At 41.3% G+C, this 24,649-nt stretch overlaps 2 protein-coding genes across 9 annotated transcripts in view; both read right to left on the reverse strand.

The window, feature by feature from the left end:
* sh2b3 (SH2B adaptor protein 3) overlaps nucleotides 1–17,290 on the reverse strand; it is a 31,009-nt gene extending 13,719 nt beyond the window's left edge. The window contains exons 1-3 of one of the 3 annotated variants that reach the window (XM_047818265.1): nucleotides 17,137–17,278; nucleotides 14,526–14,635; nucleotides 7,591–8,421 (exon numbers count right to left, since the gene is read on the reverse strand). In XM_047818265.1, the coding sequence (XP_047674221.1) occupies nucleotides 7,591–8,421; nucleotides 14,526–14,543 (849 nt within the window). In that variant the 5' untranslated portion in view covers nucleotides 14,544–14,635; nucleotides 17,137–17,278. Of the gene's footprint in view, nucleotides 1–7,590; nucleotides 8,488–14,525; nucleotides 14,636–17,136 lie in introns of all 3 variants that reach the window. The other 2 variants (XM_027168180.2, XM_027168181.2) reach the window with 2 other exon arrangements.
* A 1,825-nt stretch (nucleotides 17,291–19,115) lies between these two features.
* pheta1 (PH domain containing endocytic trafficking adaptor 1) lies at nucleotides 19,116–23,578 on the reverse strand. Of its 6 annotated transcripts, XM_027168230.2 has the most exons (4): nucleotides 23,447–23,578; nucleotides 23,237–23,361; nucleotides 22,347–22,415; nucleotides 19,116–22,144 (listed from the first exon to the last, which is right to left on the reverse strand). In XM_027168230.2, exon 4 carries the CDS (start codon nucleotides 22,119–22,121, stop codon nucleotides 21,363–21,365), a length of 759 nt encoding a protein of 252 aa, XP_027024031.2. In that variant the 5' UTR covers nucleotides 22,122–22,144; nucleotides 22,347–22,415; nucleotides 23,237–23,361; nucleotides 23,447–23,578; the 3' UTR covers nucleotides 19,116–21,362. The 6 variants fall into 6 exon arrangements, with proteins under 6 accessions (XP_027024031.2, XP_027024034.2, XP_027024030.2 ...); XM_027168233.2 differs by lacking the exon at nucleotides 22,347–22,415; XM_027168229.2 differs by lacking the exon at nucleotides 23,237–23,361 and having other exon boundaries at nucleotides 23,447–23,573.
* Nucleotides 23,579–24,649: the final 1,071 nt, after the last annotated feature.

The raw sequence follows: 24,649 nt of genomic DNA on the forward strand, positions 1-24,649 counted from the left end.
TATACACACAGATACGTCCGCACACAGACCCACACACTCGTATACACACACACACACACACACACACACACACCAGCACAGGCTGTGAGAACAATAAAGTGGAAGTAAGTTATAATTAATTTGGAGTTGGATCATGTGCATGTGGGTGACGTTGATCAGAAGAGCAGTCGTCTGTCTGTGAAGACTCTTAATACAGCAGGAGATCAGAGCAGGGATTAATATTACAGTCGTATTAAACCTTGTTCTCTGTCTCTTTAAAAAACATCAAAGCAGGAGGGAAACGTTTCTGGCTCTTGTCTGGACCATGCTACTGGAAGAACTTCACACAGCTTCATGATATTTAGCCTCATAATGTGGATAAGAGACAGAATCACACTCAGACACACAGTGGACACTCCACTCCTGCTACACAGTAATCATTCAAATCTATTATTATTAATATTATTATTATTATTATTGTCAGTGTTGTTTAGAAAGCAGATCTGCTCTGAAATCTTGTTGATTCTCTGATGTGGGGCAAAAGAAAGTCAGAAATGACTGTGCATGTATCTCTGCATGTGTGTGTGTGTGTGTGTGTGTGCGCAGAACGTTAACACACAGCAGATGTAAGGATGCGGTTTTGTTGAGTTTGAAGTATTTTCCGTTCCACTGGCTGAAATCTTCAGATGGAAAACAGACAAACGTTTGTGTGGATTTAAACGCATGTCCTCGCTCTCACACCACTGCCTTTCATCTGTCGCCTCTTTACAGAGTAAAGGTGTGCTGAGGAACACACCTGACCCTGGACACTGCTAGAGCTCTGATTTCACCTGATTCGTTCGGCAGCACGTTCACCTTGTGACTAAACACTGAATTTCAGTATTTGCCATTTCAGCCCTTCGTAATTAATCAGTGCGTGTCACTCTCACTTTGTGTCACTCTGTAGAGTCTGATTTATTCCTGCAGTCCCCTAACAGTGATTGAAACACTTGTAACTCTGATGAGTTCAGACGTGAACCGATTTAAAAGGTATAAAACACGCGCTAGAACACTGTAACCACCAGTTTAAAAACTACATACACTCTCCGATTCATATAAACACTGATAACAACTCAGAGTTTGAACTAAACACACCAAATAGTGGCTGGGAAATGTTTGACCTCTGTTATTGACCTCCAGATGCTTCTAATACCTTATCGTTTCCATAGTTACAGCTCATTCAAGGGGGAGTGCACTTGTGTGTTCAGTAAGGCGAAGTGTGTTAATGTAACATGTAAGGAAGGAGTCTCCAGTGTCAGTATCACTGATTATTCTCCACAAAGTGTTTCTGAGTGTTGAGTGATATAAGTATAGCTCAACACTGTTCCGGATACTGTGTCCATCTGTCCAACCACCACTTCCGTCCCTGATCCTCAATAAGGAACCCGAGCGCAGAAACGGTGCTACGCTTTCACACTTCCTGTATCTTCATTCACATGGTCATTATTTCCTGTTCCAGTTAACTCTCCCTATCTCTGACTCCATCAGACCCTGCACCTGTTCCTTGGTTCCCACTTTCTGTATTTGGACACTACTTCTTCTTCTCTACTGATCAGTTCCCCTGTTTCTGCTTTGGCTTTGACTTTGTGGTCTTCGCGACCCATAAAATATTGTGTCATTTAATGCAACTCTGCAGCATGAATTTCGCCTTACTCTGGTTTTTCTAGACTACACAGTTCCTCCTCCATTTTGTGCTTAATATTCTAACTATTCTTCTTATTATTATTATTATTGTCAACCTTTGTGTGTGTGTGTGTGTGTGTGTGTGTGTGTGCGCATGTATGAGTGTATTTGTGTGAGTGTATGGATGTGCATGTGTGCGCGCTGGTATGTGTGTGCATGCTTGTATGTGTGTGTGCTCAAGACTGTGTGCTTGTATGTGCGTGTATGTGTGTGTGTGTGTGTATGTATGTATGTATGCGTGTGCGTGTATGTGAGTGTGTGCATGTACGTGTGTGTGTGTGTGCACGCTTGTATGTGCGTGTATGTGTGTGTGTGTGTGTGTGTATGTATGTGTGTGTATGCATGTATGTGTGTGTACAGTTGAGGCCAAAATTATTAGCCCCCTTATGAAATTAGACAAAACTCTTGATTTCTCCATGGAAATGACAATTAACAACAAATGTTTTATAGTGTATTTGTTTCCAAAATAACAAATGCAAAATGTCCACTAAGTTTGATTAGGATATTTAATTGAAATAGTGAGTTGAAACAAGAAAGGGCAAAAATGAAACGTCCAAAATTATTAGCCCCCTGGTCATTAATAGTCAATAGTGTACCCTTTCTGAGCCACAACTAACAACAACCTCTTAGAGTAGTTCTTTACTAGGTTGGCACAGGTCTCCTGAGTGATTTTAGCCCATTCTTTCATTGCAAATTGCTCCAGCTGGTCCAAATTGCATGGTTTCCGAGCATGGACATTCACTTTGAGCACTCGCCAGATTCTCAATAGGATTGAGGTCTGGAATCTGTGCAGACCACTCCAGGACCCTTGGTTTTGGTATCCTTCAGGAACTGTTGGACCAATTACGATGTATGCTTTGGATCATTGTCTTGTTGAAAGGCCCAGCGAATGACCTAAGGCTAGACTACGAGCAGATTTCTGCATATTATCCCTCAAAATGTCAACATAATTTACATTTTTGATGATGCCATGCACCCAAACAAGGCTCCCTGTGCCTGAAGCTGCAAAACAGCCCCACAGCATGATGCTCCCACCACCATGTTTAACTGTGGGAACTGTGTTCTTAGGGTTGAAGGCCTCACCCTTTCTTCACCAAACATAAGCAACATCCATGTGCCCAAACAGTTCCAGTTTAGTCTCATCAGACCAAAGCACAGACTCCCAAAACTCATCTTTACCTTTCATATGTTCATGGGCAAACCTCAGTCTCAGCCCACCACGATGAAGAGCCCTCACAACTGTATTCCTTGAAACATCAACTCCAGAAGAGTCCAGGTCAGCAACAATCATCTTGGCAGATGTCTGGGGCATCTTGCTGACATCTCTGACTATTTTCCTCTCCAGAGTTCTTGAAATCTTGTGCTTACGACCACACCCAGGTTTGTTTCTTACAGAATATGTCTCCTTGTACTTGGCAATGATGTACTTGGCAATACTTGTACAGCGGTTTTAGACACTGTGAAACGGCAGTATAGCCTTCCCCTTTATCATGAGCCTCCATTAGCTTCTTTCTGAGCTCAAGACTGATTTCCTTTGTCTTCCTGTGTTTGGCAAGGTGAGTAAAAGTAGTCTCGCCCAATAATTTGATCAAGTGCCCTGCTCCTTGGAGTCCTTTTATTCTGATTGAATGCCCAGGTGTTGTTAGGAGGCCAATTGACTGCAGAGGTGTATTTTGAAAGCTGATTGATTAATTAAGGTGTGTTAATTAAGCGAAATTAATTAATTAAGCGAAAATTCCCATGGGGCTAATATTTTTGACCACCCCATTTTCACTATATTTGATATAAAGCAAGCCTAAAAAATGTATTTTATATTCCAAAATGTACCAAAAGTTACTAAATAGCACTGGTGAATGTTTGATTATATCAAGTTTTATCAATGCTGCAAACATTGGAACGATCTTTAGGAAAATGTTCCAAAATTCCTGGGGGGCTAATCTTCCTATTCACAATACCCCATAGATTTTCCATGGGGTTAAGGTCAGGCGAGTTTGCTGGCCAATTAAGAACAGGGATCCTATGGTACTTAAACCAGGTACTGGTAGCTTTGGCACTGTGTGCAGGTGCAAAGTCCTGTTGGAAAATGAAATCTGCATCTCCATAAAGTTGGTCAGCAGCAGGAAGCATGAAGTGCTCTAAAACTTCCTGGTATATGGCTGCATTGACCTTGGACCTCAGAAAACACAGTGGACCAACATTAGCAGATGACATGGCACCCCAAACCATCACTGACAGTGGAAACTTTACACTGGACCTCAAGCAACCTGGATTGTGTGCCTCTCCCCTCCAGACTCTGGGACCCTGATTTCCAAAGGAAATTTACTTTCATCAGAGAACATAACTTTGGACCACTCAGCAGTAGTCCAGTCCTTTTTGTCTTTAGCCCAGGCTTCTGACGCTGTCTGTGCACTTCATGCTTCCTGCTGCTTACCAATGTTATGGAGGTGCAGATTTCATTTTCCAACAGGACTTGGCACCCGCACACAGTACCAAAGCTACCAGTACCTGGTTTAAGGACCATGGGATCCCTGTTCTTAATTGGCCAGCAAACTCACCCAGATTTCTAAAAATCCTTTCTTTTATATTGGTCTTAAGTAATATTCTAATTTTCTGAAAAAATAATTGTCAGTTATAATCATCAAAATGAAAAGAAATAAACATTTGAAATACACATGTGGACAAAATTGTTGGTACCCTTCGGTCAATGAAAGATAAACTCACAATGGTCACAGAAAAAAAACTTTAATCTGACAAAAGTAATAATAAATAAAAATTCTATGAATGTTAACCAGTGAAAGTCAGACATTGCTTTTCAACCCTGCTTCAACAGAATTATCTACAAAAATTAACCCATGGAACAGGCCTAGACAAAAATGATGGTACCCCTAGGAAAGACTGAAAATAATGTGACCAAAGGGACATGTTAATTCAAGTTGTGTACAATAATTAGCATCATAGGTGTCTACAACCTTGTAATCAGTCAGTGGGCCTATATATAGGTCTCCAGGTAGTCACTGTGCTGTCTGGTGACATGGTGTGGTGTACCACACTCAACATGGGCCAGAGGAAGCAAAGGAAAGAGATTAGAAAGAAAATTATAGACAAGCATGATAAAGGTAAAGGCTATAAGACCATCTCCAAGCAGCTAGATGTTCCTGTGACTACAGTTGTAAATATTATTCAGAAATTTAAGATCCATGGGACTGTAGCCAACCTCCCTGGACGTGGCCACAGGAGGAAAATTGATGACAAATAACAGATGAGACGGATAATCCGAATGGTAACAAAAGAGCCCAGAAAGACTTCTAAAGAGATCCAAGGTGAACTTCATGCTCAAGGAACATCAGTATCAGATCGCACCATCCGTCGTTGTGGACGCCAAAGTGGACTACATGGGAGACGACCCAAATCATAAACAAATCATAAAAAAGCTAGACTGGAATATGCCACTACAACTACATGTTGACAAGCCACAAAGCTTCTAGGAGAATGTCCTATGGACAGATGAGACAAAAATGGAACTTTTTTCCAAGGCACATCAGCTCTATGATCACAGACGGAAAAATGAAGCATATCAAGAAAAGAACACTGTCCCTACTGTGAAACATGGCGGAGGCTCTGTTATGTTCTGGGGCTGCTTTGCTGCATCTGGCACATGGTGTCTTGAAACTGTGCAGGGTACAATGAAATCTGAAGACTGTCCAGGGATTATAGAGAGAAATGTGCTGGCCAGTGTCAGAAAGCTTGGTCTCAGTCACAGGTCATGGGTCGTGCAACAGGACAATGACCCAAAACACACAGCTAAAAACACCCAAAAATGGTTAAGAGGAAAACATTGGACTATTCTAAACTGGCCTTCTATGAGCCCTGACCTCAATCCTATTGAGCATCTTTGGAAGGAGCTGAAACATGCCGTCTGAAAAAGACACCCTTCAAACCGGAAACAACTGGAGCAGTTTGCTCATGAGCAGTGGGCCAAAATACCTGCTGAGAGCTGCAGAAGTCTCATTGACAGTTACAGGAATCGTCTGATTGCAGCGATTGCCTCAAAAGGTTGTGCAACAAAATATTAAGTCAAGGGTACCATCATTTTTGTCTAGGCCTGTTCCATGAGTTTATTTTTTTTAAATAATTCTGTTGAAGCAGGGTTGAAAAGCAATGTCTGACTTTCACTGGTTAACCTTCTTAGAATTTTTATTTATTATTACTTTTGTCAGATTTAAAGTTTTTTCTGTGACCATTGTGAGTTTTTCTTTCATTGACCGAAGGGTACCAACAATTTTGCCCACGTGTGTATATCAGTCTGTGTGTATAAATGAATATAATATACAAGTTTCACTTTGAATGGAATTAGTGAAATAAATTCACTTTTGGATGATATTCTAATTAAATGAGGCGTGCGTGCGCGTGTGTCAGACTCCATGTTGATAGAACAGTTGTAACAGTTTATAATCTAGGCAGCTGTGTGACCTTCATTGTCAGGAGAGTTTTAAGCACATTCAGCAGAAAGGTTTGTTCAGAAAACTTCACAGATATCGGTGTGTGATTTAACGATCATCTTCAACATCTTCACTTTTAAAATGATAAACACTGCCAGGTGCATTTTTAAACTAAATATTTATTGGTCAGAGGGATTTGTGCACATGAACTTGTGCTTTCTCTTTCTCTCCTCTTTTCATTCTGAGCTGAACCACAGTAAAGCGCATCTGAAGCTATGTTGTGGTGTAAAACTGAGTGAAATCAGACAGCAGAAGATCAGATTATAATGTTCTCCACATGCTGAACAAGCATTTCCCTGGAAAACAAGCACTAATCATCAGACCCTCAGCGACTTCCTCCGTCTTCCTCTCCCAGCGCTCCGGAGACATAAACTAGAAGGAAACATCCTTGATTCGGGGCTGATGTGGGATCAGGGCTCCTCACTGACCTCCTGATACTGACAACCAGCTGTGTGGACTGTGAAGCTGATCTTAGATCAGCAGAGTGACTGAAGATAAACGTCTGACTGCTTGAAGAGGATTATCTTTAAATGTAACAAGAACTATTTGCACAAATGCTTCAGATCCTTCAGCTCAACACCTGAGACTAAGAAGCTGAAACCTTAATAATATTAATTAATAAAGAATTAATAAAGGATTAATAAAGAATTAAGTAGATTGGTTTAAATCATGCTCTTCAGCCATATTCATTTACACGCATTCACATTTCTAGACCCTTTTTTTTTACTCAAATACAATCACATTTCAAACCCTCTCAGCCTCTGTGTGAGGAGAAAGAACATGTTTAAGAGGCAAAGGCGAGGTGCGGCGGCTACTTAAGCGCTTTAATGATGCGTGTGTGAATCAATGGGTGCTCTCAACAAGTGTGTGTGTGTGTGTGTGTGTGTGTGTGTGTGTGTGTGTGTGTGTGTGTGTGTGTGTGTAAACTCTGCAGCTATTTTGCCTTATATGGTATGAGTTAAGAGTCAGTAAGTCAGCCAAGATTCCTCATTGACTATCGTCCAATCAGGACCCAGATCCAGCCATGACCCCCTGCACCTGATTGGTTACTGAAATGACCTGCACACAACACACCAGAGAGTAGGACTGTGTGTGTGCGTGTGTGTGCGTGTGTGTGTGTGTGTGTGTGCGCGCATGTGTGAGAGAGACTAGCTGTAATCTAGGGTTAGTGTTCTCAATTTGTCCCTCAATGATTTTTGGTGATGCTTTCACTCTGTGATTAGCTTACATTTACTAATTAACTTCCTATTATGGTCTCCATAAACTATGCTATGCTTTATTCATCCAGAACAACAACATGGAGATACAGGAACTCACACTTGCTAGGCCATCACATTAAGTTCACTTGTAGCATATAAAGGTTGTAGAATACAATTCTGGAGTTTTTTACCTTGGGCGGGTTGTAGAGCTCGAGGACGAACCTGTCGTTTGTCCTCCGGACCAGCAGGCGACAGCGCTTCCAGGGTGGGTCTGTATCCGAAATCGTGTCATTTTCCTCCAGGTAGTTTAACTGTCCTTCCTTGAACACATTTCCTTTGTCCTTGAACCATTTTCTGTGCTTCTTTATACGGCTCAGCAGCTTGAAACGACCAGGCCGTGCTGTAACTGGAGATCGTTGCTCTGCTCCCGAATCCCCGCCTCTTCTTTCGGACTCGTCCCCGGAGCTGTCATGGACAGAGTTGTCACGTGATGGTTGTTTCTTGAAGAACTTGCACACGCTTCTTCCAAACTGCGAAATGACACTGACAGGTGAGGGGAGGGGCAAAACTGGAGAAGTGGCGTAATTCTCAGCAAACTCCACCCCTTGGGTGTGGTCAAGAGGTCTGTGTGTAGTGAAGTTTTGCAGCAGCTGCTCCCGTTCCAGCTTTGGTGGCAAAATGACAAATGAGGCTGGTCGACCTGCTTCCCGATAATCGAGCACTTCAGAAAAGGTGCATGTGCGGCCAGTCATGGAAGGGGGCGGGGTCTCTTCTTTGGCCATCTCTCGCCAGAAATGGTGCTGGAAGATGAGGCTGAAGTGCCTGCCGAATTTCTCCGGAGAAACAACATCGTGCAGCGGTCGAGTTCTAGCGAAACAACGGTAATGCTGCACTATCTCTCGCGCTGTGGCACTCGCGTGATGCTCGCAAAACTCCCTCCAGCCACAAGGGGGTGCAATGCTGCTCGGGGTCTCCTCAATAGTGTTGCCATTCATTGCAGTAACCAGCACAGCTGAGAAACACTGTGTGCAGGGGAGACGCAGAGATAGAAGTGAGTTAGAGAAACAGACTGCAGACGTCAGAAAAATCTGAAAAATCAGAAGTGAAACTGTCAGAGGAGGAAACATTCACTGCACCATCACACAGCACAAAACACCCAGAAGGAACACCTGAGAGCAAATGATTGAAGGACTGAGAGTGTGTGTGTGTGTGTGTGTGTGTGTGTGTGTGTGTGTGTGTGTGTGTGCCTACCGTTACATGTTGCTGAATGCCAGTGTTTGATGGAGTTTATTGTTAATGTCTAAAATAATGTGAGCTTTATGCGTGTTGTGTGATGAATGCTGATGTGTAGTGAAGCATGTTAGTATATGGTTGGGATGTGGTAGCCTATTGGTTAAGGTTCTGGACTACCAGTCGGAAGGTTGTGAGTTCGATTCCTACAGTACGTCCACCAGGCTGCCCTCAATTGCTCTTTGTATAAAACGTTGTATAAAATGTCGCTCTGGATAAAGGCATCTGCTAAATGATGTGAATGTTGGAAGGTCACTGGTGGTGTTTTAATGTGTGATGGTCAGTGGTGTGTTGTTTGAAGATCAGTGTTTTGTGTGACGATGTGTTGTATGATGGCGTGTGTTGTGTGATGGTAAAGAATGTTGTGTGTTGTGTGTTAGTAGGAGGTGTTGATACTGGTGTGCATGGGCGTAAGTTTCATTTAACAGTAGGGGGGACAATAGATATACAATTTCTCATGAGCAATTTTTGAAGGGGGACACAAATAATAGTCTAATTGTACTTATAAAGAAATGTCCCCACAGTGAAAAACAAAGTTTTTTTAGTTGCAGTGCACTATGCAACAAACTATTGTAAACAAGCTAACGTTAACTAGATAAGTAAGATTTTAATCGCTAATATAGCAGATTCATGGAAAATTACATCAGTAATCAGCATTTTTGCCGCAACTAATTTATGAATGAGTCTGCATCAACTACATTAAAGAGAATCGCTTTATTTAACGTGAATAAAATCCCCTACTGAATGGAGTTCAGCATGGGTCAAACCACTGTGTTGAAGCGGAGGGGGAACTCAACTGTTTCTAAATGCATTTTTTGCGGGTGGGGGGGGGGGGTTCCCTACTTACACAATTATTTAGGTATACATACATATATATTTCACAATAGAGAGTGCGATATTCTTTTTAGGGGGGACAATCCTCGGTCCCCCCCGGGATTTACGCCCATGCTGGTGTGTGATGATTGGAGCTTGTTGCTGAATGTTTGTCTTTTTATTGTGACATCACAATGTAATTTCACGAAGTACCTCAGCATTTCTGCTCCAGGCCCAGGTTTAATTTTAGATGTTGCAGAACACCACACATTACACAAATGTTGGAATAACGGACTGTTACGTGCGTAAGGCATGCTGTCTATGAATGAAGAGGAATTTAATCACCAGTCATTGACCACAGAAGTGCAGAGTGTTCTCAGTATCACACACAGACGATTCAGCTTAGTATTAGAATGACTCACACACACAGGAAGTGAATGGTTAATCTGACTATGGTTGCTTCACATGGCTGCTTGAGAACAGGAGAAAATACTCTTTGACGTAAGAACCAGAAAGACGTAAGGATGAATGGAAAAACTATTTCTAATATAAAGGTAAAGTTCCGATGTACATAAACAATATAATAGCACAAACCAATCAGTGAGATCAAGTTCTTCACAGTTTACAGTTTATTCACACACACACACACACACACACACACACACACACACACACACACACACACACACACACACACACACCTCAGTTGTGTTTTTTGTAAAAAATACTTTAAATATCATATATACATAAGTGCAGTTAAAATAGCTTACAATTCTGCAGCTTTCTCTCTCTCTCTCTCTTTCTCTCTCTCTCTCACACACACACACACACACACGCACCCAAACCATTATGCCAAAACCACGCTGCACCATCATCATATAGTGACCCATTTTATGAAACACCACCCACCATGTTAAAGGTTTACATTAGTTTCTAACACCATGCTGCTCACTTACACTGACACTAACCAATCAAATGTAACACACTACACAATGCCTCATCACATGAACACCATCACAACCACCTCACCATCATGTGTCCCAAACCACACATCCTGTTTACATGCTGATCAATGTCAAGTGTCTGATGGACACATTTTGATGATGATAATGTTTGTTACAGGGTACTGACGAATTCTGTAGTGATGTGAGCATAACACTATTAATGATGACTGTGTTCATCAGGAATGTCAGTGTTTAATGGAGAATATTAGTGTGTGTGTAATGGAGAATGTTGGTGTGCGTGTGGGTGTGGGTGTGTATGTGTGAGATGAATATTGGTGTGTGCTGAATGTTTGGGTGTGTGTCTGTGTGTGTGATGAATGTTGGTTTGTGTGTGTCATGAATGTTGGTTTGTGTGTGTGATGAATGTTGCTGTGTATGTTTGATGAATGTCTGTGTGTGTTTGTTTATGATGAGTGTTGGTGTGTGTTATGAATGTTGGTGTGTGATGAATGTTGGTCTGTGTGTGATGGTGTTTTTTGGGTTTTGTGTATGTGTGTATGTATGTATAATGAATGTTGGTGTGTGTGATGAAGGTTGGTGTGTATGTGATGAATGGGTGTGTGATTAATGTTGGTGTGTGTGATGAAAGTGTGTGTGATGAATGTTGAGGTGTGTGGTGGTGTTTGTTGGTGTGTGTGTGATAAATGTTGGTGTGTGTGTGATAAATGTTGGTGTGTGTGATAAATGTTGGTGTGTGATGGTGTTTGTTAGTGTGTAATAATAGTTTGTGTGTGTGTGTTTGTGTATGTATGTGTGATGAATGTCAGTGTATGTGTGATAAATGTTGGTGTGTGATGGTGTTTGTTAGTGTGTAATAATAGTTGGTGTGTGTGTGTCTGTGTTTGTGTGTGTGTGTGATGAATGTCAGTGTATGTGTGATAAATGTTGGTGTGTGGTGGTGTTTGTTGGTGAATCTTAAAGTGAGGTGTTCATTCTGGATGAACCTTCTTCTCTTAAATGCATTTAGAAGATGAAAAGAGAAGAAGTAGGAAATAATCAACAGAAGATGAGAGGACTGACACGTATATGCACATCTTATCTAAACTAGAGTGACAAACCCTGTCAGCACACACACACACACACACACACACACACACCCCTTGACTATGACTGAAGAAGCGCGTGCCTCTGGCTGCCCCTGTGCTGGGCCTCCACCACCACCAGTCTATCTGCATATCCAGCCTGGAACATGACTCAGCACACACACACACACACACACAAACACACACACACACATACACATACACACACACACACGGCACTAAGACTGTAACTTCAAAATCACAAGTGATGATTATGATAGCAGTATCCTTGGGGACATTTGGACACCTTTCAAGAATATTTGGAGATAGAAAACCGGCCAGTTTAATAGGAACACACAAACACCTGTCCATTTATCCAATCAGCTGAGCATGTGGCAGAAGTGTAGTGTGTAAAATCATGCAGGAACATGTCAACAGATTCAGCTCATGTTCACATCAAGCTAATTACAAAACTAATACAAAATACAAACCATGCAGATATTATGTACATGTCAGTTATAAATTACTTCACACACGAACATGATGTGCAAAGAAACTCATATGCCTGGGCCGTACACTCACGCACACACACACACACCACACACACACACACACACACACACACGTGTCTTTCTGTTGTTAAATCACACTGGATTATCAGCAGGAGTGGAAGTCCTGTCTGGGTTACCCTATTTATACCACTGGGGTATCACAGCAACACAAACACACACCAAATTTATGGCAAGCACTCAGAGATTTCTTTTTCAATAACTGCACAAAACTGGACAAAGCTTTAGCCTCACATCACAAGCTGACATTAGACATCATTTATCAACATTTTAGTGAACTGTAAAGTGAAACTTCCTGCTTGTGAAGTACAAAACGTTTTCATCACACAGCCGATTCACATTAAACCACTGCCACAAAAACTCATTTACAAAAAAGACCAAAATGTCTATAGTGGAAAATTCATGTTTTGTGTAACAGCATGTCCACAAATGCTTTAATCCACTTATACCATTGCACACCAGTTTACCAACAATCATAACATCTGATACATTCATCACACACACATTCACCATCACACACACACACACACACTTTCACCATCAAACACACACTTTCAACATCAAACACACACTTTCACCATCACACACACACACACTTTCACCATCACACACACTTTCACCATCACACATACACACACACACTTTCACCAACACACATAAACACACTTTCACCAACACACAAACACACTTTCACCAACACACAAACACACTTTCACCAACACACAAACACACTTTCACCAACACACAAACACACTTTCACCAACACACAAACACACTTTCACCAACACACAAACACACTTTCACCATCACACACACACTTTCACCATCACACACACACATTCCCCATCACACACACACACACACACACACACACACACACACACACACACACACACACACACACACTCCCCATCACACACATTCCCCATCACACACATTCCCCATCACACACATTCCCCATCACACACATTCCCCATCACACACACACACACATTCCCCATCACACACACACATTCCCCATCACACACACACACACACACACATTCCCCATCACACACACACACACACACACACATTCCCCATCACACACACACACACACACACACATTCCCCATCACACACACACACTCCCCATCACACACACACACACACATTCCCCATCACACACACACACACACACATTCCCCATCACACACACACACACACATTCCCCAACACACACACACACACACACTCCCCATCACACACACACACACACACATTCCCCATCACACACACACACACACACATTCCCCATCACACACACATTCCCCATCACACACACATTCCCCATCACACACACATTCCCCATCACACACACACACATTCCCCATCACACACACATTCCCCATCACACACACATTCCCCATCACACACACATTCCCCATCACACACACACACACACACACATTCCCCATCACACACACACACACACACACACACACACACACACACTCCCCATCACATACACACATTCCCCATCACATACACACACATTCCCCATCACACACACACACACACACACACACTCCCCATCACATACACACATTCCCCATCACACACACACTTTCCCCATCACACACACACTTTCCCCATCACACACACACACTTTCCCCATCACACACACACTTTCCCCATCACATTCCCCATCACACCACCATCCTGAAGCTGACGGAAACCTGTAGTGAATGTCCCACGTGTCTCTAAAGAAAATATAAGGTATTAGAACGAGCACACTGATATAAACCAGCTTCTGACCAATCAGAATCCAGAACTCAGCAGTTCTGTGGAATTAGACCTGTTCTGCACATATTCTTCATACCTCATGTTCACATCTACAAGCTTTACTTCTTCTCCACTGGAACAGAATCACAGCAGAAAAATGAGGAGATCTTACTGCTGAACGAACACACACACACACACACAAACACACAAAGTGACAGAGAAATAGAGAAATACTTACAGTGCATGTCTGTGTGCATGTGAGAAAGGCAGACAGAGAGAAAGCGCGAGGTAGTGGTCACAGAGACAGGAAACCCAGCCCTGCCTTAGCAACGCAAATATACACACACACACACACACACACTGTTCACACTGATGTCAATAAGTGAGGTTCAGAACAAGTAGTATGTTGACAAATGAAGAATGTAATGTGCAAAATAAAGGCTTTAGGGTTCAGCCAGTATCATTCTGACTTCAGAGTAGTAAGAATATCTAGAAATGGCCACTCTAACTAACAAATACCCACACACTCTTGAGATTGGAGGTGTGTGTAGGTGTGTATCATGCCTGGAAATGCTTTGAACATAATAAACAAATAGATTTTTTAATATAACAAGAACTCATGCAGTCAGATATGAGGCCTACAGGAGAAACAGAGGATGCTCACTGAGATGAAGGTCCACATCAAGTTCACTCAAGTCCACACTCCCACCATTCACTCACTGGTCCAGACTAAGATCCTGCTCAGTGTCCCACTAGCTTAAATTCCACTTGCAGCTTGTGTATATTGGGGGGGGGGGGGGGGGGAACCAACTCAATTAGACAGAAAGCATCATAGGCAGATATACACAAAAATAAAAATAAAATTTAATTAATTAACACACACACTTAATTAATTAACAACACACACAATTAAGTAATTAATTAATTACTGCACAAGCAAAATTATAACCACACACATATACCACTTTTAAAAAAACACAGGTAGGTAGGAAGAAGTGAATAGGGTAGAAGGATGGGAGGAAAAATGGATGAATGGATGGGTAGATGGAATAATTTATGAAGGCATAAATATTGGAGAGATGAACAGAATAATACATTTGTTAGAAAACACAGTTTGATCTTACACACACACACACACACTTTTTTCCCTCTAAGCAGCTACTGTATTGTGCCTATGCATGTGTGCGTGTGTGTGTGTGTGTGTTTGTGTGTGTGTGTGTGTGTGTGTGTGTGTGTGTGTGTGTGTGTGTGTGTGTGTGAGAGAGAGAGAGAGAGAGAGAGAGAGAGAGAGAGAGAGAGAGAGTCACACTTCCTCTGAGCTCATGTCCGTGCTGCTCACATTGTTCGCACACATCATTTTCCCAAAGAGCCTGCTCGTCACACACACACACACACACACACACACACGTTTTTCTTCTTCCCACAGTCATAAAGAATGTGTGTGTCTGTATATAAATACAAAAGTACAGGGTCTATGTCCAGCACACTGTTCACTTCCTGTAAGAACATTTGAGAACAAAAACAGTGTAAAGAGTTGAGAGAAGATTTAAATCAATCAACCAACACAACATCAGAATACAACTGAATGTAATAATAGCACAGTAATAATCCCCAAGATCAATAAACACCACAATAACTCTAACAAACCCCAAGATCAATAAACACCACAATAACACCGCAATAATCCCCAGGCCCAATAAACACCACAATAACACCGCAATAATTCCCAGGCCCAATAAACACCACAATAACACCGTAATAATCCCCAGGCCCAATAAACACCACAATAACACCGCAATAATCCCCTGGCCCAATAAACACCACAATAACACCGTAATAATATCTGCTATGACCTCAGTTGTGCTTCTGGTCCTTACAACATTTTACCACATTTTCCTCCACTATTATCTCTCATTCTTCAAGGACAATGTCACCATTTTAATCAAACCTCCGGTACACAGAATATTAATTAAGTGTCCTTGGTTCTTATCTTTACTGGATTTTTCCCCCACTATGTGTCTATAAAGTCTTTTTTTTCTGCATAAATGTACAGTTTCCTTTATTTAACTGTTTATTTCTACATCCATCTCTATTACCAAACTTGACTTATTAACCAAGTGTGATGTGGCATATTTTGATTAGAATTTACATTTTGATTTTTGATTTTTTTTTTAACCAATAAACAATTTGGTTATGATTTTAAACCAATCATTGTTGACATTTTGGTGTCTCTGTTTTTACCAGCGTTGTCTTCTTATTTATGACACACACGATTGCAGATATAGAATAAAAAATACGCCGCACTCACATATAGCTGGGGGGGTGGGGGGGGTAATTTACAATACGTAATAAACACAATTTAGACGTCACAAGCGCGCATTTGCATAAACAAACCGCTTTTTTTATTGATGGCACAAACCTGACTAACGGGTCGCGTGCGAAGCAGCGCCGCTTTCTATCGGCGTTAATGAGTAAAAACACGCACTTGCGGTCTGAGATGTGGAATGAGAGAAAAGAGTGTTTTAACTCAGTGTGGTGAAATAGTGGCATTAAAGTACCCCACGAATTGACTATTTCTCTCCTGTCGCGTGCGCTGTTGAGTTTGTGTTCGACAGCAGTGTGTGTGTGTGTGTGTGTGTGTGTGTGTGTGTACTAGTGTTACGCAGCTGTACTGTGTGTGTACTGGATTTCTCAGAATTAACTACGTAATTGAGCTGATCTTTCATAACGAGCCAAAAAAGCACATTACACACTTTCCACTCTTCTCTCTCACACACACACTCCACCCGCGCTCTTACTTTTACATAATGTGTGTGTGTGTGAGTGAGTGTGAGAGAGAGAGAGAGAGAGAGAGAGAGAGAGAGAGAGAGAGAGAGAGAGAGAGAGAGAGATTATTAATAATTATATAATGCGCGTGCGTCCTCGGACAGCAGAAAAGTGCATGCATCTGTGAGCTCGCGCGTGTTCGGGTTGGGAACATAACCTCGAAGTTATTATCGAAGTCAGTAAAATCCGGGGAGACCCCCTTTTTCTTTCTCTCTGTCACACACGTACACACACACACACACACACACACACACACACACACACAACTACACAGTGCAACTTGTGTCCCAGCAAAACTCCACGAACAAACTTTTTCCTCACTCCCGTTCTAACACGCAGTAAATCGCAAGTGAACAGCAGCCTCTTACAGATGGATGTGTGTATATACATGGATGTATATATATGTATGTATATGTGCGCGCGCGCGCGTGTGTGTGTGTGTGTGTTACCTGGCGGCCCCGGTGCGCGCGGCTCTCTCTCTCATTATGAACATGTGCGGCTGACTGCAGAGTTGCTCTCGCAGGAAGCAGCCTGGAGGGAGAAAAAAATAATACAGAGAGAAAAGAGCGACAACAAGGCTCGAAGAAAAAAAAGAGAGAAGAAAACTTTTACGTCCACTTCCGGTTAAATAAAAGTCACGCCTCACTCTTGCGCCCATAGATATATACACTAGATGTCGCCATATATATATACACTAGATGTCGCCTTGTACACGGCAGTTCATTCCAACGAATGCGTCAACTGAGCCGCCATCTTGGTACGGGGGACCCCCCTCTTAATGAATTAGCGTCAATGTAGACAAAGAAATAAAATCACCATAAATCGTCATGAATGCGATTTTCTAGTTTTTTTTGGTTCGTTCCAACGGTCAGACATGTATTTATTATTAAGTCCAGAGAAAATGTAAGGTTTTGATATTAAGATAATCTACTTTTTCATAATATAATGCATAGTGCTAGTAGGTGTATGTTTATTACTTACATTCTTCCACTTGAGTAAACTTCAAATGAACAATCACTACTTACCTTATAGCCTACTGCATGCAACACTGCTACAATGGTGTGACTATACATGTTCATTTAAACATTTAAGATGTATTGGTTTGTTAAATATGATACACAAAGCAATTTGCAGGTGGAACAAATCACAAATTTGAGAGGAACATAATGTGAAAGTTAGATAGTGCTAAAGACCGTTCCTTTCCCGCAATACTTTTGCCACATTAAATAAGTATAGTCACATAAACCAAAAAAAAAAACAAATAAACAAAAAAAAACAAAGTTTGACTTTGAGGCATGAACTTGTGTGTTACATTGCCAAGCTAACTGGTGGCATCCTTTCAGGACTGTCAGCTGAGTTAACCATTAAAAAAAAGTGTTTAGTGTCCCTGCAACTTGTCCATGACAGACGTCTCTGTTTATCACTTGGGAATCTACAAACAGATTCAGAACATATATGTATAGATATCTATGTCTTGAGCCATAGAAAATGAATCATTTGATGAATCAAATAATGAATGAATGATTTGGTTCATATTAGATACATATTAGTAAAACAAATAAGTAATGTAATATATTTTTTTAAAAATAGTAACGTCCCTAATGGAACTTAAAGTAACTCAGAATATAGAATATACACATTACAATTAAAATAGAATAAAAGTTCACATTCTCATGAACAATTAAATGAAATCATACACTGTTTTCTTTTTTAAATATTATATACGTCATAAATTAAAGGTCAAATACATGTTCATGTAAGTCTGAATTTTCCATGATTGGGTGTGTGAGGATACAGTGAATGTGGTGATATTTGGAAAAGTATCAGAAGTGGTAACTTGGTTAAGGTGTTGGACTACTGATCAGAAGGTCATAGGTTCGAATCCCATGTCCTCCAAGCTGCCACTGCTGGGCCCCTGAGCAAAGTCCATGTTGCTCAGTTGTTAAATAAAAAGGTATAAAATGAAACTCTGGGTAATGGAGTCTGCTAAATGCAGCGTAGAGAAGAGCTGATGAACATCTTGGGTGGTGTATTAACAGTGGGATGAGCTCCTGTTGATGTTCTTTCTATAAATCAGCCTGAGACCCACACTGTTTTGTCCAAACATCACAGCGTGAATAATTCAACTTCCGGGAAGCAGAGCAGAGGAACAATAACAATGTCTCAGTGCTGCGTCTGTGGAGCGGTGATAGACGACTAGAGTTTATACAGTGACACAGCGCCACCTGGACCTCAGTGTGCACATCATCACAGGATCTGGTTTCTGTAGTTAAAGCTGTCACATCTTCAGGACAGAAGACTTTACACGTCTTTCAGGTAATAAAAGGAAATGTGCTCCGTCACACGTATGTCCTGAAACAGCACGTTACTAGTGACATTACACCAATTATCTGTTCAGGAACATTACAGTAAAACGCTGACACCGAGGTCTTGTTGGAAAAAAGTGGTTTATTTGCAAATACAATTGTTAGAGAACCAGAGTTAAACTTCATACAATGATAGAGTTAAACTTCATACAAATTCATAACATTCTGAAATGATGAGTGATTAAGCTGCTGAAAATTCAGTACCATGATCAGAAGTTCATGTCTTACAGTTCCCTCTTTATAACCAGCAAACTCCACCATGTCAAAATCACTGATGTGTTGAAATCTTCCTAAAGAAAGGAGACGCTTATAGATTAGGAATGTTAGGAGTCTCTAGTGTCAGCGCTTTGTAACAGTTAGATACTTTCAGAACTTGTATTGTGCAGCTTCAGGAAAAGAACTAGAAGGTAACGTGACTGGAGCTGCTGATTATAATAAAAAAGGAGAGTTTATTCCTTTTGTAATGCTGCTTTAGTGAACTGAGAAAACTAAACATAGCTGATAAATGAATGAGTGTAAATGATGTAGTTACAGATATAGAGAATATGATGACTGTACAGTAACCACTGAACTCTCGCACAGAGCCACGGTCTCTGTAAAACACCTGTATTAACGTTTCTCCCAAAATAAAAAAGTGCATCAGGTCCTGTGTTTTGTTTTATAAAGAATGTCGAGTACCATGTACTTTTGTTTAAATAAAAAGTGTTTGCGTGTCTGATTGGACAGAAATATAACTCCTACAGAGAGGAGGAGTAAGCAGACTTGCAGTGCTAGCTAGCTAAGCGTAACCATGGAAACAATTCCTGTTAAGAAATCTATAAAGAAAACATAAGTCAGGTTTGTAAACCTCCTGCTGTCAATCACAGTGACTGGATTTGGCACATACACACTTGGCAATTGTGTCTCCATTAGGATGACTACATTCTGCTAAAGACCAGCTCCAGCTTGCTGATGTCCTACACACACACACATACATACATACACACTTATGTGCGCACACACACACAGACACACACACAGGTCCACATACACACAAACACACGTGCGCGTGCACACACAAACATGTGCACACATACCAGCACACACGTCCACACACATGCACACACTTACGTGCACACAGACACGCACGAACAAACACATCCACGCATACAAACACATGTGCATACACACACGCACACACTAACGTGCGCACAAACACACACACAGGCTTAAAATATTCAGAAAACTCAAATAGAACTTTATTTCCACCACACAAAGAAGCAAAACCTTTTCTTTTTTTTCCAGAAAGGCTTCAGCTGGTTGTTTTTTGTCTTTGTTAAAAATGGGCATCAATGTTAACTAACGGTTCTCAGGGGAGGAGCTACGAGGAACACGATCTTACATTTTTACTAACCTAGTAATAAAACTGGATCAGAAACTAGAGATAAAATCAAGAGTATAACATAAGAGTTTATCAGATATCAGATAACCAGATTGTTTCCAAAGCAACAGTGAATAGTTTGGATGTGGTGTTTCCATTGTGTCTTTCTTTTCGGTTAAAACAGGCTTTTAAAAAATTGAAAAAAGGATTCTGTGTAACTCAAGTTACATTTTTATAGTCGTTAATAAGATGTATGTGAGCAGTTACTTAAAAAATAAACACATAAACTTTAAAACTGGTCTGTTATCAGCTCCATAATGCCCCTATCCTTTACCCCCTACCCCCTCAGAGAACCTTCACTTTTTTGTATGGTGGAAAAAACACAGAGAAATAAAAGGCACTGGAATAAGGGCACAACTTCCTGTTAAAAGATGCACCTTAAAATCACCGAAATAATGTAACAAAAACTGTATAAAATGTGTTTGTCCTGTCCGTATGTATAAAGCTGTGAGATTATACAGGATGTTAGATTAAAGACAGAGAGTAAAAAAATCAGGCAAAAGGCAGGATGGTGCAGCACCAAGATGACATCATTAACTCATGAAGAGAAGACGCTGGTAGATGAGATTCAGTTCAGACTTCTGGTTCCTATGTCCCACATTTATTCCTTTGTTTGGGAATTGGTCTAAAAATTCCAGAGTGGAAGTTAAGAAGATTAGAGACGGTGAGACTGAAGCAGGTTTATTCTTTTGTACAATCGGCTCCTCGTCCGTCTGAACACGTGCTGGTGTTAAAGCTTCTCACGCTTGGCTGTCTCACAGCGTTGAAGCATTCTGTCTTATTGTCATGTTTGCAGTCTTGTTAACTCTGCCTCTTAATAAGTAACCGCGGTGACAGTGAGGCGTCAAATACTGTGATTAGCACCCCAGCTCAGACACACACACTCCTGCTACTGACTCTGCAGCCACTCTCTGCGGATCTGAGCCACTTCCTTTCCGTACCATTCGTGCAGTTTGGAGAAGCAGGTGGTCCTGGGAGACACGCCTACATCTCCGTGAGCCACTCCCATCTCAGGAGGGCTTTTCCTACGTGGAGGAATAGGTGGAGGACGGCCCCTGACGCCACACTCACCCTCCCACACCACCCCGTTAGCAACCGTGGGTTTGTTCCAGGAGGCGCTGTTCTCTCTTCCCAAAATTCTGAGATCTTCGGGTTGTGATGGTTCATTCCAGGAAATTCCGTTCTCCCTGCGGGTTGGATCAGGATGGAGTGCTGTGATTTCTCCACCACCCCCTGCTGCTCCATCCTCAGACTTCTTCTGTGCCTCCTCCAGCTGTTTCTCAAGCTCGCGCACAACCAGACGCAGATATTGGAAGCTAGCACGCGCTAACGCCTTAGCCCAGTCCTCCATCTCTTCCTGTGTGTCGGCGGCGAGCGTGTGTGTTTGGCTCTGGCCAAATCGTACAGCGAAAGCAAAGTCGACCCGCTCGCTCTCACACAGCTCCACCGTGCAACCCTCAAGCACCACCAGGCCCAGCGGCTCGCGCCTACCGCGCTCCTCGAACAGGAAGAGCAGGTTGGCTTTAAGGACACACCACCGGCGGTGGAACGTCCCGCTGCGGTCACTCTTCTTCATCAGGAAGCCTGATTTATCAGGAGGTATGCCACAGGTGGCGTAGTGCACCACGCTCCGCTCATTCAGCTTCATCTCCACACCTCACACATACAACGCTGAGGGAGAAAAAGATAAAGAATGAAAGAAATGTCTCATAATGAGAAATGTCTCATTATCTCAGATCATCTCACCTTCGTTTTTTTACACATCTCTTTACTCAGAAGAAAGTGAAGAAACGTAAACACACAACACAAATTAACCACAGCAGGAGTGTGGGATGTTATGAGTGTGTGAGAAAGTGAGGGAGGGTTGTCTTACACACAGACTCTGGGTAGGGTCGTCTCTTCACATCACATCACCAATGCTGAGGCTCACCATCACACAGTTCTGTAACACACACACACACACACACACACACAGACAGTGAGTAAACAGCATAGCGCAGACACTCAGAGGTAGATAGTAGTTTGTCTGTGTGTGTGTGTGTGTGTGTGTGTGTGTGTGTGTGTGTGTGTGTGTGTGAGTTAGAGTTAAATTTAATGGATGTGTTCCACAGAAGTGCTGCAGTGGAACATCACACAGCACAAGGAAAATTTGTCTATGTCTTCCTGTTTCTCTCTCTCTCTCTCTCTCTCTCTCTCTCTCTCTCTCTCTCTCACACACACACACACACACACACACACACACACACACACACAGAGCTTTGTTCCTTATATAAAGTCATGAGTTAGAGGAATTAATAAAACAGCTTTTTACATTTTCATAATTCAAAGCAAAATCAAACAACAGCAACATTAATTAACAAATTAACATATGCATCGTTAATTCACCAACATCTGTACAATAATTCACCAACATCTGTATAATTCACCAACATCTGTACAATAATTCACCAACATCTGTACAATAATCCATCAACATCTGTATAATAATCCATCAACATCTGTATAATTCACCAACATCTGTACAATAATTCACCAACATCTGTACACTAATTCATCAACATCTGTACAATAATTCACCAACATCCCTGTTCACGTCTCGCAAAACAACACTATTTCTGCTACACTGCTTACCTTCCATGACAATATTTTGTAAAATTAGACATAAATAAATCAGTCAGCGGTTTTACTTTCCCAACTACATTCCTCTAAATCTGGCTTCCTGCCCTGTGATTGGCTGGCACGTCACACTGTAAAGTAACCTACCAATCAACGTGGCGCAAGTGCGATCTCCTAACCAATCCGAGCTCAGGAGGCGGGACATTGTTGGAAAACAGGTTCGAGGAAAAAAGCCACACTAGAACATCCTTAACCGATCGTTTCCCTGTAAACTACATTTTGGAGACACCGGTGTGATAAAAAGGTCAGCATCGATTACGCAGATTTAGAATATAGCTTTGTTTTGCTTCATCTTACCGACAACATCTACCTCCGCTTTTTCAGCCTGCTCGCTTTTCTGCATGTCCCGCAGCCTGGAGTCACGTGACACGGATAGGAATTCCAGGCACGTGACACAGAGTCGACTCTGTTTGAATCCGAATCACCTTCAACATTGTTCAATGAGTCTTTTATAGATAATAAAATAATCAGGTCAATAGAAGACCTGGTTTTCTATAAATTAATCCTTTTAATCCTAATAATACAAATTAAAATCAAAAATCTTTTAAATCCTAATAATACAAATTAAAATCAATCAAAGATTTAAATTTGAAGAATTATTTTGCTGATCCAGGTTCCACACATCCTGCAGTCTAATCACTATACAGCACATGACTAGAAAACTTTAACCATTTTATAATCATGTGCATTATTGCTTAGTGTCACTCTAAAGTGGGTTTCTGATAAGTAAACGGTTAGTCTCTGAGTTACTGGTGAGAAAGTCAGGGTTCAAGCCCCAGCACAACTAATAACTGACCTTGATTAGGACCCATAACCCCCTGTGCCCTAGGGTGAGTATTATAGCTGACCCTGTGCTCTCACTGCCTAACATGTTGGTTATATAAAGAAGCCACTGTAACATACGTGTTACATAAAGGCTATTGTGCATTTACTAATATGTGTTGCACTGTTGTTTAAGTAACTCGAGTCGTGGATGATGGGTGTGTATGATTACACATGAGTTAAGTAATTTAATAAAGTATCACTTAAGACTAGAGTCAACAGCAAGAAGAGTGAACATGCACTGTGTGAAAACACATGCCTGACACTTCATAAAGAAGGATTGTGTTCAGTATTTCTTTATAGTCAAGTAAAGACGTACGTTCTTCTAAAGAAGTAAGCACACAGTAAGTTAAGTAATGTTCTTGGGTTGTGTCAGTTCATGAAAGAGCATCCTGTGCCATTGTGTAGTAATGAACACATCACTGTTTTAAAGGGTTTTTAATTATTATTATTATTTTACAGTGTTGAGATTTATGTAGTTATTTAAGCTACAGAAGTAACCTAAGAAAGAAAACTACTAGTTAATTTGTTTAATAGCATAATGCTTTGTACCATGTAAACAGCATTTAAACTAGGTTTGCCTAATTTTACTCATATAAATATTATGTGTGGAAATTATTCCCATGCTTGTCTTGTGTATAAACCACTTTATAATCCAAAATATTGAGTCTGTTATTC

The sequence above is a fragment of the Tachysurus fulvidraco genome, chromosome 9 (assembly GCF_022655615.1).
Source record: "Tachysurus fulvidraco isolate hzauxx_2018 chromosome 9, HZAU_PFXX_2.0, whole genome shotgun sequence".
NCBI lineage: Eukaryota > Metazoa > Chordata > Actinopteri > Siluriformes > Bagridae > Tachysurus > Tachysurus fulvidraco.

Bases quoted from the DNA above. Each gene is read 5' to 3' on its own strand.
- pheta1 (XM_027168233.2), bottom strand. From the start codon at position 22,121: ATGAAGCTGAATGAGCGGAGCGTGGTGCACTACGCCACCTGTGGCATA.